Source organism: Chelon labrosus (assembly GCF_963514085.1).
Source record: "Chelon labrosus genome assembly, chromosome: 7".
In the NCBI taxonomy this organism is placed as follows: Eukaryota; Metazoa; Chordata; class Actinopteri; order Mugiliformes; family Mugilidae; genus Chelon; species Chelon labrosus.
The window spans coordinates 25,156,736-25,173,956 of NC_140343.1; the positions used below are offsets into that span (position 1 = coordinate 25,156,736).

Here is a 17,221-nt window from a genome sequence, read left to right on the forward strand (position 1 = left end):
CACTATATCCGTATATTTATATGAAGATGCGTTTGGTGACTCTGGATTCATTGCATTCAGTTTTTCCGAAAGCACTGCTTATTTAGTATTTATTTAAATTCTGTTAAATTTGTAGTGTCTCTATAGCAACATGTACCCTTGGTCTCCAGAAAGTATTGATGGCCATTTTCACTTTTTTTGGGATATTTTGATGTAAATGATTAAAACTTGAATGATATATTGGGGCATTAATTCCTCCATTAGCTTGGTATATAGGCTCATCCCTGCTTTTTGTATTTAAACTCCAAAGTGAATGGTATTCATCCAGAGTCATTAGGCACATTATCTGAATAATCGTGACTTCATTAACATATACAGAGCTTGACAGTGTTAACACATACCTGCGTCTGAGTCTGAGGAAGCCAGCGTGTGAGAGAAGTGTAATTTTCTACCACCCCTACCCCACTGCTTCGGTATGAACAGATATAAAATCACAGCTTTTTCAGCCCAGCAGGCGTCTGGGGTTGGCCAAGCGCTGATTGCGGAGACAAAGTGAGTCAAACAGCCATCTGTTAGTTTGTTTCATGTACAACAGTGATAATAAGGCCCTCCGCATGTATCCAGACTAGGCAGCGGCTTTGATTGGCTGTTCGTCTAAACAGAGCCCACAAATAGCCCGGCTGCCATATGCTTTAGCTGCTATCAGCAACACTCGCTGCAAACGGTGAGGAGGAGATTCACAGAGAGTGAACGAAGCTGTCAACAGCCCCTCATAAGAAAAAGTCATGAGCAACAGCTATGGCTGTTAACAGCCAGCCATTTGCCAGGGGAGCAGTGTCATCACTGAGCTCTTCAGCTGAGAGGCCGGACCAGGGTTGTTATCAAATGAAGCTGCATGGTGTGACAAACAGGCGACACATTTAGAGCTCAGCTGGCTCCAGCTGGCAGTACAATTCACCTTAGTTATACCATATGAAGTATATAAGAGCCTTGAAAAAAAATTTCACAATTATTTAACAATAACTCCATGAGTGGCAGTGTTGAAGTCAGGTCATTTTTACAATCAGTTATCATATCCTTGAGCTATTATAATAACATAATCATAACTTGTCCTCTGGAGGGTTGCGGAGGGGCTGGAGCCAACCCCATGTGTCATTGGGCGAGAGGCAGGGTACACCCTTGACAGGTGTCCAGTTTATTGCAGGGCTAACACAGAGAGACAGACAACCATTCACACTCACATGCACACCTACGGCCAATTTAGAATCACAATGAACCTAACAAGCATGTCTTTGGGATCTGCGTCAAATTAACACAGAAGTCTAAACTGCCTATTACTCACTAAATCACCTACACAGTCCGTCATTAACATTACCCACTGTTTTATTCAGAAACAGTCATTTTCTTTTGTCCTTTTCATTCTTTTTTTTTAATTGAGTTGCTGTTGTGGGTAGTGTATAGTACTATATTATAACCATAATTAAAACAGAGTTCAAACTGATAGCCACTGAGAATACCTATTTCTGTCTCTAAGGAGCTGAACTGAGCTCCTCCTGAGCAGCAGGTGAATGGTGGGAGGGCAAATGAGAAGATCTTCCTGTTCCTTATCATTCAGGAGTGTCTGGCTCAGCGCCTAGTCTCACAGATCTGTCGTTGCAGAGAACTCACAAACACATTCACACACCCACACGCGGTGACAGGTGGTGGTCATTTATCAGGCAGACTATAATGAGAGCATTAATCCAAGCCACTGGAATGAGGTCAGAAATGCCCTGAGTCACCAAGCACTGTACTGGGCTGTGCCATGTGTTTGTGTGTTTGCGCATATGTGTGTTTATCCGTGTGCATGATGTACACAAAGCTTGTTTACTGTCTTTGCAGGTGAAGCCCAGTGATGCAACACTGACTCAGCAGGTACCAGAGATCTTGTTTCCATGGCGCAGCGTGGTTGTCAGGGGTGATGGCACTCTGAGGCGGGTGAAGAGGGACTGGGTCATTCCGCCTATCAACGTCCCCGAGAACTCACGAGGACAGTTCCCCGAAGACCTAGTCAGGGTAAGACACACACAGAGAAGCAAAGCAGATGCACAGTAGCAGTGAGGCACCCTTTACCAGCTATTTAAATATAAAACCACAACAACATTGGATTAATTAAATGCACAAGAAATGAGGGGCATTGTTAGCCCGCTTTCAACTGTTAACTCTGAGGCAGAAACAGAGTGGGGAGCTGCAACTTCCAGCTTTGCACTGAAACCTTGCAACGTCTATAAAGCCCTTATCAGATAGATGAGCCTGGAGATCTGACAAGTCCGTCACAATTGGACAGTGGATCGGGTGCAGTACTTCTCAGGCAGGAAGTAACATTTAAATATGCATTTTAATCTTGAAGCTGATGCGGACATCAAAAATGGTAGCATGAATAATTATGCAGCACACTTAGATTGTATGTTTTATGAATAAGAATTAGGACTTTTCACTGGCCTGTTGACTTCCCTTTTGTTTCTAGGGAACATTTTTGCATGGAAGTCTTTATTTAACGTATTCCTTTGTCCACTGCAGCCTTCCTCACAGTTCTTCCGAACCTCCCACATGTCTGTATGTCTCCTCTCCTCCTATTATTTGCATGCACCTTCCTTAAATGGATATGCAATGAGAGGAGGGCCGCGCCTTGCAGCCACTTTTACGCACAAACCACGACTCTAGTGTGGTGTGTCTGTTTTACATTGTTAATCATGTTTTGGGCAGAAAGCACGATACTTGCGCCGAAAAACACTGAACCCAGCCCGAAGTTCCTGAGAGATGTAGAAATATATTATGTTTTTAAGCAGGAGGTGAGCAGCTGGCCTTTTCACATGCAGCCTATGACAGCTACATTACAGATGAATGTATTATTAATCTATTAATTAATCTACCTTGTCGAGCCCCTTTATGTAACAAAATGATCTCTCAAAAAACGTGTCAACAACCTGAAGGTACTGCTTAAAGTTCATAAAGCTAGGAGACTTTGAGATTACCTCACGTAGGAGAAAGGCAGATGCGACAAATGTCCCGGCCACACTTGAACCAGGGGTATGGAGGTTCATGGTAAATGTCTTAACCCTAGTCGACCACATTTTGCTTTTCTTTTTTAAAAAAATAAAAAATAAAAATAATATATTGTTTTGTTCTAATGATAGCAGGGTTGTGGCTTTGGAAATTAGTGCATGTATTAGATCTCTTGCAGCCTGTCCTCCTCAGTAAATGTTGATCTTTTTTGAGAGGAAAGTCAGGTTAGCTATCAGACTGAGAGTGATCTGTTTTGTGTATTTGTTCAGTCCTTCTACTAGTATAAGTACTTCATGATCACTGCCACGTGTTAGTATTAAACTCAATAACGGATGCACTAAAACCTGAAATGATTAATATGAATTGTCAGCCATCCTTTTTGTGAGTTTTGTAAACATGTCTGTGTGAGCGTCGCTGCTAGTCTTCACAGTGCTTCCTTTCTCTTCTCTGCTTTGATGATCCGGACAACGTGCAGGATATTAATGGAGCACGAGACATCACACTTTATTTTGACTTCAGCTCAAATCACATTTCCTGTATTTATGTAGCAGCAGCCTCGAGTGCTGACTGCTGCCTGTGCAAACCTAAAGTCATCCTGACACACACAAGACACATCCAGGTCAAACGCAGAGAGTTGAGCTTTTCTTGCATTTTATTTTATTCTTACCTTTAAACAGGGACTCGCGCTTCTCCAAAAATACAGTGACAGCGGCACACGCACACAAAAAGAAATGAAAAATTGTGTTTATTTTGTGCAGACTTTGATATGCTGCATTTCACTTATTCTGTTTTTATTGCTTTCTAGATCCGTTCAGACCGGGATAAGAACAGGATGCTGCGTTACAGTGTGACGGGCCCTGGAGCCGATCAGCCTCCGACTGGAATCTTCATCATCAATCCAATCTCAGGCCAGCTGTCGGTCACCAAGCCTCTGGACAGAGAGCACATCTCAAACTTCCATGTAAGGCTCTGTGAATGGCAGCTAAGGTCAAAGCGATGCAATCGTTGGATTTTTCAACACAGGTTACTGTACGATTTGAAAACATGTGCTGACTAAAAACACTGTGGTTGTCCACGTTTTTTTAACTACACATTCTAAAAAGCTAAAATTACAGATTACAAACATCATTGAGTGCTTATTGAATAAAATGTGGTTCTAAAGTTGCTCCTGTTTATTTAAGGTAAGGACCTGAGTTTGGACGTAGAGGTAGCACTTGAAGACACTGCCAAGAGCCTGCAGCCAATGCATAACTCTTATACCGGCAGTAGTAGTGTGTATTCGTCAATGAAAAGAGGAAATGGGGAGAGCTTCTACACTGATCAGGCGTAACATTATGACCACCTTCCTAATATTGTCTCCCTTGTGCCTCCAAAACAGTTGTGACCCTTCTATTTTTATTTTGTTGTTGTGCATTGGTTTGCTAAGCTGATCAGATCAGCCAGTCAGAGTGATCCCTGTCAAATACGCACTCTACCTCTGATTCAACATGCTAAATGTATTGAAAACCAGCAAATCTGAGGCCACAGACGCTCACCGACATCCCAACCCCAGCCTACTGTCTCCATCTGTCTGTTACAGAGAATCAGGGAAATAAGACTGTTGCAGTGTAGTAGTCTGAAGTAGTTTTCAACTTTAATGCACATATTTGCATACTTCCCAAGACAATATCAGTATCCAAAAGAAGACTATATTTTTTTCTGTGCAAGAAGCACAGAACTTGAGCCAAGAGCTGATTAGACTAGCTTAGCATAAAGACTGTAGACAGGGGGAAGTAGTTAATCTTATTTTCTTTTATCTTTAGAAAACAATCACATTTCAGACATGTCTTTTTATCCATTAATCATTGGGTTTCAAGTATAAGTTCTTCTACCAATGGGCAAAATGCGATTAGCAAGTTTCTGTACTCACCCAATGATCTTGGTAACGTGAGTTCTTTTAAATGTTAAAAGTTGAATCTTGGGTTTGATAACGATCGCAAAACTACTTTCAGATGAATCCTCACCCAGCACGCCACACCACGCTGGTCCTGTGTCATCCCCGTGTTTTTATTTTCCTCCTTGCCGTCACTCTCTGAATTTATTCTCTCTCATGTGCAGAGATGAAGAAGAAATTCTTTTAAGAAGGCACTTGGTGTTTGCTCGCTATATCTAATACAGTCGCAAACACCTCAGAGAGCAGAGTCTAACCTTTTGATCTGTAGGAATGCACACAACTCACACAGGGGAGTGGAAATCTGGAGTCGCAGCAGGGTGATTTGCATTTAAGCTGTCTGATGAATATTCATGTGACTGGATGTAGTTGTCAGAGCTAGAAGCTGGGATTGGCCCGCATGTTTATTCATGAGGGAGGCTTTGACTCTTTCAGAGCCTCATACAGATGCTACATACACTGTAAAGGAACAACTAGGACTAGCCAATAGCTATATTCAGCATCTTTGACCATATTATGGTAAATAAACTCATCTCATTAGTCTCCATTTTAACTATCAAGGTTATAAAGCAGATTTTTAATGTTCAAACTGAACTTCTATTCTCTGTAAATATTGCACTGTTGTGCTTTTTTCCGAACACTGTAGGGCAAATATTGTTTAGAACACATTTTATTTTGTAGATTTTATGAACAAACCTGCAAAGGCGTGCTGTACTGCACAACATACTGTATAGCAAAGCAAGATCTAAAACTGGCACTTAAGAATGACGCATTCAACTGACCAAACATAAGCTCATGTAATGAAGGAACTGGAAACTGACTTAAGCTGTTTTTGCCAAGTAATTTATACTTCATTAGAAACTCAAGTGTGGAATTCCGGGGAAGTCCTCATATGGCCCTCCCACTGCAGCATATGTCACATGTGCTTAGCATTGTGGGAGATGTGGGAGATAGACAACGAGACACACTTATTGTTTTCAGATGCCGGCCAGCCGTTTTGATGACCGTGTCTGTCTGATCACGCGTTCACTCAGCATCAGCATCAATATTAGCATCTGGGAGCTCACAGAGTGGCCACTAGCATTTCCACTTTTCTGCATTAACTGCGCCCACTTTTAATTTCTGACCAATCACAGAATAGTTGCCCCACATGACGTGAGAAAAAAGTTCTGCCAGGTTGATGTGTCGAGAACAAGCTCCCAAACGAGGGCTGGGAGAACAAACTTCTCACAGAGTATGTACTAGCCTTTAGATAATCCACCTCTTCAACCTAAAAAAGCTATTTGGTTGCTTTGGCTATATGTTTATGTTCTTCTTTTTCCATTATTTGAAGCTGATTGCTGTTTCACCCGTTCAGAGAACAACTTTACTGGTCAACTACTTCTTCTAGTGTGTTTTTGTGTCGCCGTGTCTTTATTGTTGACGAGTAAACACGTTCGCCTACGCCTTGGAGATCGTTCTTAAGTTGCTCCTGTGTGTGTCTGCCTACAGCTGCGAGCCCATGCAGTGGACCTGAATGGGAATCAGGTGGAGAACCCCATCGACATCGTCATCAATGTCATTGACCAGAATGACAACAGACCAGAGTTTACACACACCATCTTCAATGGCTCTGTCCCCGAGGGATCCAAACCTGGTACCGACTCACACTCAAGCACACACTCAGAGTAGTAGCATGAGAATTAAAGCCTTCTTCATAGGCCTATGTGTGTTGACTTGCTTTGTGTTTCTCTGTAGGATCCTTTGTGATGACAGTGACATCAGTGGACAAGGATGATCCAAAAACTGCCAATGGGATGCTGCGATACAAGATCCTGTCCCAGAGTCCTCAGAGTCCCTCCTCCAACATGTTCACCATTAACAACAAGACTGGTGACATCATCACCGTGGCTGCCGGCCTTGATCGGGAGGTGTGTGTGTGTGTGTGTGTGTGTGTGGGCGTGTGTGTGTGTGTGTTCGGGGTGGACATTTTTTAAGGCTCATTTCTAAACCCATATGGAGCAGCTGCTTCTCAGTCTGTACATGTGTGTCCAGCCTGCAGTGTTTCCTGCAGCATAAAGACAGCTTTTAGCCTTATTTTCTCCCAGTAATATTCTTACATCAGTAAATCCTTCAGAATTCCATCTGTTCTAAAGTTTGCTCTTTGCACGCCAGGATACGTTCATTGATGATTTAATAGCTCGAAATCTGCCTTGTACAATATCACTGATGAATAGCAATAATCAACCTGAAGGATGATGCAACTTATTTTTTAAACTACTTGTAGCTTAAACTCACTCTTCTACTTTTTTTGCGGCGCTTCCAACCACGTCTCAATCTCTGTGTCTCCGTATGGAGTTAGCTCAGTTGTTTTTAGAGAAGGGACATTTGTCACAGTGTGACTGTGTGACATGACAGCTGTCGGTCACATTCGTATTGTATACATGGTAGAATAAAACTGCAAGTTCACTGAAGCTTCAGTTAAATTCATTTTGTCAGACTTCGAAAGAATCTTCAGGGTCATAAATAAACTTTTGTTCTCAGCCTAGACCATATTGCCACGGCATTAGTCACGACAGACAACATCGCATTCTCCAAAGTTATTGGGAGAGATCTGAAAACTTGCTACAGCCAGTGAGATAAGAAAACACAAGCTTCCAGAGATACAGATGGATTCCGAACGTGCCAGCGGTTTATCTCTGTTTGGAGCTCAAACCGAACATCCTGAAATTGTTGTAGCCCCCAGTTAAGTTGGTGACAGCAACATTATTATACTTTGAAAGTAAAACGGAAGTCAGCCACCACCACTCTGTTGTTCTGGAGCTTTAAATGTCAAAAGTGCCATGAAGAATAATTGTCAAATTTGAGCATCATGCAAAAATGATGTTAATGTCCTTTGGAAGAACATTTTTCTACACATTTTTGCAGATGTGTGGAGCCTCCGTTACATTTAGCAGTCACTAGCTCTCTCAATATAATAGTGAAGTTGCAGCGACAGAATCATTAGCTCTGATGGCGCTATGACAGAAAGACAGCCCACTTGTCAAATGGCTTTCATTCGCATTTGTCCGTGGTATTTACGTTTGGGCTCAGGCTTGTTAAACGTACTGTATATTTTAGATCTGCTTAAACATTATTGATGGTGGATGATTTAGTCCACAGTACATTTGAGCATGTTAAAAAAGAAATGGCTGACTCTCTTCGCTCCCGTTTCCAGAAAGTCACGCAGTACACCCTGATCATCCAGGCCACGGACATGGAGGGAAATCCAACTTACGGCCTTTCAAACACGGCCACCACCGTCATCAGGATCACTGATGTCAACGACAATCCCCCTGAATTCACCACAGACTCGGTAGGTTCACACATACACACACACACAGGTAATGGAGTGGCTCTAAAGCAGCAAATGGGTCTGAGGCACTGTTCCTCTAAACGGCACTAAAGCTCTCCGAGCTTTTATTGGCAGCAGGCAGATGGTGGAGGAGTGAAAAGCCAATGAAACCTCCAATATGTTTATCCTCCTCAGTAACGCTGAACAGGTTGGACAAGAAGAAGCAGTATTTGCAGGAGATGGTGGTCTTTATTTTGGGAAACGCAGCCACTTGGCTCTGGTGTGAGACAGAAGCAGTCGTTTGCACTGCATCGTCAAGCACCATTTGTTTACAGTAATGCTTAACAAGGTATTAACATATTTCTGTGTTTACACTAACACATGCAATGCTGCAGAGTGTTCTGAATGTTGTTTCTTCTTTTAGTTTTTCGGCGAGGTTCACGAGAACAGGGTGAACGTGATCGTCGCTAATTTGACTGTGACAGACAAGGACCAGCCTCACACGTCGGCCTGGAGCACCGTGTACCGCATCATCGCGGGAGACCCCACGGGACGCTTCTCCATCCCCACCGACCCCACCACCAACGAGGGCCTGCTCACTGTGGTCAAGGTGGGATTCGGGCAGACACACACGGTCCTAAAGCAACTCAGTTACATTGGGTTTTTCAAATAATAAAAGCCTTTAATATAAAAATATGATCAGTCTTCTTGTCATTCAGAAGCTTATCTTAGACTGAGGGTAAGACAAGGTCGACTGAGTGACTCCTCAAACTGACCACATATTCAAATCAGATGTCACAACAGCAGTTAAAGGGGAACTACTGTTTTTTTACAACCTGGACCTTATTTCTAGCATAAAATACCATCGTTTACTCACCAATATCACTTTTGTTTCATTTGCACTTGTTCAGGAGGTAATTAGATCAGCGTATATCCATTTAGCGAGAGTGATCCGGGCACCGCAACACAGCCTCTAAATAACGCATTATCTGCCGCAAAACTCGTTCATTTCACCAATATTTTGTTATGATACGCTAATGCTATTCCCCATTGAGTTATCCTGTTATCCGGATGATGTCTTCTGACCTGGATCATCGGCCCAGGCGGTCATTACAACTGATTCACTTTTAGTTCACTTGTAGACAGATGGCAGGAAATGTGCAAGAGATTGCGAATGACATGAAAAGATGCCCAACAGTGGTACAATGTTGGGCAAACAACGTACTGTATATCATCCGGGCACTTTACACTGTAAAGCTAAACTATTACAGCATAAACGTAGTCCAGTTGGTAACATTCAGAGAGATTATATAATCTCTGAGGTGCTCTGGAAACACTCAAATGTGTGCTCAGTGTTGCCTGTGTTGGATTTCCATGACAGCCCGGTGCACCGTATAACCTCGTCTGTCTCTTCTTCTCCTGCTCAGCCTATAGATTTTGAGCTGACCCGTTCCTACATGCTGACTGTGGAGGCTGAGAATGAGGTCCCGCTGGCCCGCGGCATCCACCTGCCTCGCCAGTCCACAGCGACCGTCTCTGTACGAATCCTGGACATCAACGAGAGTCCCGAGTTCAGCCCCAACCCCAAATCCATCAAACTGGAGGAAGGTCTGCCTGCAGGGTCTCTGCTCACCACCTTCACTGCCCAGGACCCGGACCGCTTCATGAGGCAAACTGTTCGGTAAGAAACCCACTGGAAGATTTCTAAAAAAAAAGTTAGTATAGTATAGTTAGTATAGTTCCATGTATAGTTCAAGTGTGTAATTTAACCATGAAATGTTATGTTAACAGTGAAACAGCTTTAAGTAGAGAGCTGCTTTGATAAGAAGATCATCTGAACAGCTGAATGTCTTTTCATCTTTTAAATTAGCCTTCATCTTTTAGAATAAATTCTAAAGCCACTGTCAGTGACTGCCATTGAAAAAGTGTGATTGGAAGAACTATTCATATTATTATATATTCAATTCAGCTGTACATTGTATTTTTATTTATACAATGTACATCCTCATAAAGCCCTGTGATTTCAAGAGTTGTCATGGACCGTTCTTAGTTTGTTCTTAGTTCTTAGTTTGTTCTTAGTTTGTTCTTAGTGTGGGAACAGTGGGTAACATGTCCCAAAATTAAAATGAAGAAACTTGAAATGACATTTCGTTCAAAGTAGCTCTGTTAATAAGAGAAAAAATGAGCAAAATAAAATCTTTTTAATGATTTTACATGGTTACATAAGCTAAAGGGTGATTAAATATTTTGACCATGATCTTTTAAGGAACACTTGATATAAAATGCCCTGAAAGAGTGTGTGGAAGTGTCCAGCTGTGTCAGTGAACTGGACTTTTTTATTTTTCCTGGCTTTCATTGCGATTTCCTTTCATATTCAGCAACACCATTTAATTTGCCTTCTCAAGAAGCAGGACAGCACACTGGCGTCTGTATTTCAACTCTAAGCTCTATTTCCACATAAAAGCTCATGAGACGGATACATTTTTTTATTTTTTTTACTGGAAGAAAATGCATATTTGTACAGTGCACGGACATAGTTCATATAATCAGAATGCCTCCAGATTGTGCAGCGCTGACATAACAGCTCAGCAACAAGCAGAGCAGAGCGCAGAGAGCCTGCAGGACTGCTGCTTTTTGTCCCCATCCTTCTTTCTTTTACATCCCACTATTAGTTTCTAAATGTAGTGCTGAAGTCTTTGTAGCCTAGCAACAGCCAATGGTGGACGCAGAGCGCTCACGAGCACGCGCACTCACATAAACGCTCACATGTTCACGCACATAAAGCGAGTGTGTTGTGCACTATGGAGTGGGCCAGCAGAGCATTTTGGTTTCTGATTTCCTTCTTCTTTTGTTTTTTTTTTTTGTTCCTTTTTGTTCTTTCATTGCTGCTGCTCCCGCTGCATTTGTTCATGACTGTGCCTTTCTCCTCTTTTTCTCACCAACTAGAAATAAACTAAATGGACAATGTGGCGTATTTGTGGGTGGTGACGTTTTGGCAGCCCTGATTGGCTTTGTTGAACTGTGCTATCTAAACTGTGTTTCCTGCTAGAAACATGACTTGATGCTAACGGCTATGTTTGAGTAAATGCTGTAAGATAAATCAGCAGCTTTTCTTGCTTTCTTGGTTTCCAGTTCTAGAAAATATAACGTGCTATATTAGATTATCAAACGATCATACAACTAAATATATTTAAATATATTTCAGAAATGAGAACCCTTTCCAGAGAGACTGAATGAATGAATGAATGAATGAATGAATGAATGAATGGTGGCTGCTTCTCGAGAGTGCTGCAGCCTCCATGTATCAGCTCCCCCGTCGCTGCTTGGCATGTAGCCAGGGCAGCAGATAAAGAAGCCTCTTTGTGGTGGCCTCTCACGCTGGCTCTCTCTTTACTGAACGCAGGTATTCCAAGATGTATGACCCCGCCAACTGGCTGCAGATTGACCCGCTTAACGGACGGATTTCCACCATCGCCATCCTTGACCGAGAGTCGCCATATATCAAGAACAACCTGTACAACGTTACCTTCATGGCCTCTGATAACGGTGAGAGATTTGGGCACTGCTGGTGTCCTGCAGTAACCCCATCCACCCCCACATACAGAGGTGCATTGTGTTCACTGTGCGTCACTGCTCCTGCTGGTTTCAACTATCCATTCGTTGTTTTGTTTTTTTTGTTTTGTTTTTTCATCTGGCAATCAGAAAAATCTTTTCTCCAAGTTCCGGAGTGCGATTCTAAACACATTAACCAATCATGTGCAACAGCCCTGAGAACATATTTTTGAGCTGTAAGTATAATGCCGGGCTACTAACATTTGAGTGGAATAATGGAACAGGCAGCTCACATGTATTTCTGTTTAAACCAAACACACAGCACATTAAACAGTGGAAAGTATATAACCGTTACGAAACAGCCGAAATCAACTTGCCCCTTTTGAGTGGTTCTGCAATGTTTGATGTTGCTGAATGATAAGACCCTTAAAGAGAGGATCTACGGTCAGCATCGCTATGAAAGGAAAAGAAGAACACAAAGACGCAGAGACGCGCTTCAGCAGGGGTATTCACTCATCTGAAGGGAGAAAACGACAAAGGATCTGAAGTGGTCGAGCCGAGTTAGTAGTTAGCAGTTAAACCCACGAGTTCACTGAGAAGCAAAAAAACAGAGGCGATATCCAGAGAGCAACCTCTTGCCCATGCAGATGAATAAGTATCGCAATGATTGGCTCAATACCAGAAAAGGAACTGACAGGAAAGGAAGAGGAAATGAAGAGGCTGGGGCAGCTTCAGAGGGAAAGTTCACACACTTTCTTTTATAGAAAGGCTAAAGGAAAAACGTAACATCCATAGGGGAACTTAAAAGTTTCATTGACGTTATCATGTACTCACTGCCTGTTACCTCAACACAAAAACTGACAGTGTTTCCTCACAAACAACGAGTATGCTCATTGGTCTAAAACACATTACTGAATAAATTCAATAATACCCTCCCAAAAGAAATTAATAAACAACCTCTTGCAAAGGTTGTGTTTAACTCAGTTAAAGTTGTCCTTAGCTAGCCCTGCTTAATATAAAAATTAATTCACTATCGTCATTATTTACAATTCCCAATTGAACTGTTAATCCTGTATGTTGTTATAAGCGTTTATCTTTTATTATCCTCTTATTATAATGCGCCCTGACTGACAAAAACAAGACCTTGAAGACTCTCAGTCAGTGTCATAGCGTCACAGTGCAGCTCCATGGTATGGAAAATGTGGTCCTGGAGAAGCACCACTGACAGGAGAAGTAAATAACATTGTCCATCTTGCAACAATACAACGTTCTGTTTGGTAAACTTTTGGACCTGGCATTCATGTGGATGTTACTTAGACATGTAGCACCCACCTAGACCAGACCAGGCACCCCCACCCCATAGCAATGACACAGGCACACATACTAGATCCCAAACTGATCCAATATCTGCGGGATGATCTGCAGAGGCCCCTCCCCTCAACCCATAGGACCAAAACAGGACCCCCTCAAAAGGCCCATGTCCATTTTTGGATGAGTCAGAACTGTTTTGGAGGACAATATTACATGTGTGGTCATAATGTTATGCCTGATCAGTGTAAACCACAATAAATTTGACGAGCTAAGCTTTGCCAACTCACTTCTGGAAACAAGAGAAGAAGTCTAGAAAGCTTAAAGTTTTAAACAGTAGTTTAACTGAGCTGGATGCCGCATCAGCATTGTATATGCAAAATTGTCAAACCCTACTGTCAGTGCCATACGCATCCTTTCAGCTGGAAAGAGGCCTTGTTTTGTGGCAGAGGAACGGGTCCTGTAAGCAACGATTGTCCCGTCCATATTTAATTACACGTCACCACTTGTAGAATTCCTTGGACAGTCTTTTTTGACAGAGCCCTCCCATTGATTTGTAATGGGGATGCTGTCCGGCCTATTTAGTGCACCCCCCCACTCCGCTCTTGTTCTGATGACAACAGCGCATTATAGCCGTAGAAAAGAAGATTCTGTGTTCATAGTGGAAAATTGTCGAGGAGGAATGTTATTCAGCAGCAGCTCAGTCCATCCATTCCACTCTGCACCCCTTCATACAGAGACCCCACTGTGATACAGGCTTCCTGCTAACTCACTGTCTTAACACATTCTCTGCACTTTTTGCGCACACAGGCACACACACACTTGTAGAAGCTCTTAAATGTCCTTTTTCGGCCTGCACCATACTGTGCAGTATGTACAGTACACTTAAGACACTGCATGTTGAAAGAGTTAATCTTCAGCAGTGGATTAATACACATTTGGTGCTCTAGTAGTTAGTGGACAGTGTGGACCGGGTCTATATAATCAACCGTGCAATGTGTGCGTTTTTGGCAGTGAAGGAACATGTTTGCCAGGCTGACAGCGGGGTTCACTTTTTTAATGGCTCCTGGACAACAATGGAGCTCTAAGGCACAGAGAAAGAGGAGAAATCATCGTCATTTTCAGACACACTCTAGTTGACTCAGCGAAGGTTTTGTTCTTTTCAAAGGGTCACAAAAAGTAGGAAAGAGACAGAATTTCACTTGAATGATTTTGGTGACCACCTGCATTGTATTGTACTATCATGACAATCTGACCCCTATTGTTATCGCTCCCAACATTTCCATTTCCTCTCTGGCGACCATTCAAATCTGATGGACAGACTGTACCACTGAGAACAAAATCCTCCCGAGACAATAAAGCTTCTTATTTTTGATTCTGCACAAACTATTGTCCCTATCCAATTTTGCTTACATAATGCTTTATCTTCTATCTGCCCTGTTCCCTGTTGCATTGTAGTACAAAGCTTTTTGGTTTAATGACCATGAAACTTCATTCTACCACAGTCCTCAAGGCAGATGCTTTGCCCCATTTATTAAAGGAATCATTGTGGAGTTTAATTACAAGCTTTTAGTCTGTGTTTTATGCACATTCATGTTTTTTTCTTTCGAGATTTTCCATTCCTACCATGTTTATTTATCAGCTTTATCTGGGGAAAGGGAACTAGGCAGAAGATTTGGTATAAAATATAGCGTACACGTTCACCTTAAGTGACCCGTATCTTTTACTAAAGATAAAATTCACTTATTTTTTTCCTTGCTGGTTTCCAGGTGTCCCCCCTGCCAGCGGGACAGGCACTCTTCAGATGTACCTGCTGGACATTAACGACAATGCACCTCACGTGTTCCCCCCTGAGGTGGAAATGTGCGAAAAGCCAGTCCCCAACGCCATCAACATCACAGCCAGTGACCCCGACCTGGCCCCGAACGCTGGACCCTTTGCCTTTGAGCTAGCCGGTCGTCCCTTGGACATACGTCGCAACTGGACCCTCAGTCGCGTGAATGGTCAGTATGGAATGATGTTTTTGAGTTTGTCACCTTTGTTAAGTGCCTTCATTCATTCACTGATCAGATGGAGGAGTTGGTGTAGCCTTTGAAAGAGTTGATGGGGAAAGCCGGTGACCAGTGAACTTGTATCAGAGAAATTTTGCTTTTTGAACATAACGTGTTATCTTTAGTTCCTAGAAATGAACACTTACACATTTCCCCTAGAATCTGTCTCTATCACAATTACTTGCAGCCCATTTCCTTGTTCCGATTATCAGCACTAAACAAGAGAAATAATCCTCTCAATAAAATATTAAGGTGCAGCCTGTCTTGCTGGACTATTTGAATCACTTGTCTTGGAATCATTTGCACTTTGTGGCAGGAGCTATTTACAGATTCCCTCTCAATGTTTTTTTCCAGATTCTTTCCACTGAAATGGGTCTAGACCTGCTGTGATGCCTGTGTAACATGTCTGTATGTATTTGTATATGCATCTGTTAATCCTTCCATCTTGATCTCGCCACACTGCAGGTGAGTTCGCTCAGCTCCGACTGCGAATCGGCTCCCTGGCCAGTGGGATCTACGAGGTTCCCATTATGATCACGGACTCCGGCAACCTGCCCATGTCCAACACGTCCTACCTGAGGGTCAAGGTCTGCCAGTGTGATCACCACGGAGACTGCGTGGACATGGAGCGTATCATTGCAGCTGGACTGGGCACCGGAGCCATCATCGCCATCCTCATGTGTATCATCATACTTTTAGGTGAGCTTCTCTTTTACACACACATTCACTTTTGGTGAATTTCCATAGACTTACATTCTAATTTTCTGGTACACTGCCCTAACCACAGTGACTACTTTCCTAAGTCTAAATGACCACCACCATATAACTGCCTGTTTTAAATTCAGGTGAAGCCTTTACAAAAAAAGCACCCGTGATAACTTGACGTCCTACTTTAATTTTGCCAACTCTTTTTTAAAAAAAATAACAATTCTGCTCTCACTCAGAATTAGAGCCCAATTACCAAGCTACCACTTAGAAACATGTGCATCAAAGTAACGAAAATAGTAGCATTTTTACAGGTTTCTGTCTGACTTCCACAAACATCACAGTCTAAACACGGTTCTCTCGGTTATAAACAGCTCAGTGGCTGATCACATCCTTCTGTCAGACAGCCTGAGGCACTGGGTCGAAATGAATGCTGCAGGGTTGAAACAGTATACCTGTCAAACATGATAATAATAACTGCACATCGTGTTATTTTTTTAATTGACATCAACCAAAATTCCAATGAATGGATGGAGGCTTTACAGACCTCAGCTTCCAATACTGTAACCAGAACCAAGAGAGGCTTGTTCTGGCTCCCAGCATGTGTTAGAATTGATTTTAACACTTTTGAGTCAAGATGACTCAGATGACTCACCCAATAAAACTGTTTGATTAGACATTTAGGATAAAGGCATTTTAGTCAACTAGAATATTTTTAAATAAATTAAAGCTTTGCAGGCTGCGACTAGTTGTGGCAGAAAAAATATTAGTGTACTCGGAACCGAAGAAGTAAATAACATTGACCATCTTGTGACAACACAATGTTCTTCTGGGAAACCTTTGGACCTGTCATTCATGTGGATGTTACTTAGACATGTACCACCCACCTAGACCAGACCAGGCACCCCCACCCCATAGCAATGAGACTCCTTGATGGCAGCAGCCATCCCCAGCAGGATGCAGCCCGACACAGACACACACACAAAAACAGTTTAGGAACAACTCAAAAAAACATGAAGAACAGCACAACATGTTGACCTGGCCTCCAAATTCACTAGATCCCAAACTGATCAAGTATCTATGGTATGCACTGGAACAAGCCTGATCCACAGAGTATACGTTCGGGTGAGCTTTTATGTTTTAGGATGAAGTCAGTTTGTAGTTTAGTTTGCATGTTAAAAGTATTGTTGCAGATTTTTTGGAAATGTGTTGGTGTAGCAGCAAAGAAAGGTAGAATCTCTTAATCAGATTTTGTGAGACTGCTGGGCATGATTATTCCTCATCAGTGTGTTTGGAAACTTCTTAATTTGGCCTGCATTATAGCGAAAGTTGCAGTGA

The 17,221-nt window shown here is 42.4% G+C and overlaps 1 protein-coding gene across 1 annotated transcript in view; it reads left to right on the forward strand.

Annotated features, from left to right (window-relative positions):
* Positions 1–17,221, forward strand: part of LOC311491190 (cadherin-2-like) — a gene marked incomplete at its 5' end in the record, with an annotated part of 63,964 nt that overhangs the window by 30,454 nt on the left and 16,289 nt on the right. Inside the window, 10 exons of the mRNA XM_084549047.1 lie at positions 1,861–2,034; positions 3,830–3,985; positions 6,446–6,590; positions 6,692–6,864; positions 8,151–8,288; positions 8,692–8,877; positions 9,695–9,948; positions 11,671–11,813; positions 14,897–15,130; positions 15,644–15,877. Coding sequence (XP_084405173.1) covers positions 1,861–2,034; positions 3,830–3,985; positions 6,446–6,590; positions 6,692–6,864; positions 8,151–8,288; positions 8,692–8,877; positions 9,695–9,948; positions 11,671–11,813; positions 14,897–15,130; positions 15,644–15,877 — 1,837 coding nt within the window. The remainder of the gene's footprint in view (positions 1–1,860; positions 2,035–3,829; positions 3,986–6,445; positions 6,591–6,691; positions 6,865–8,150; positions 8,289–8,691; positions 8,878–9,694; positions 9,949–11,670; positions 11,814–14,896; positions 15,131–15,643; positions 15,878–17,221) is intronic.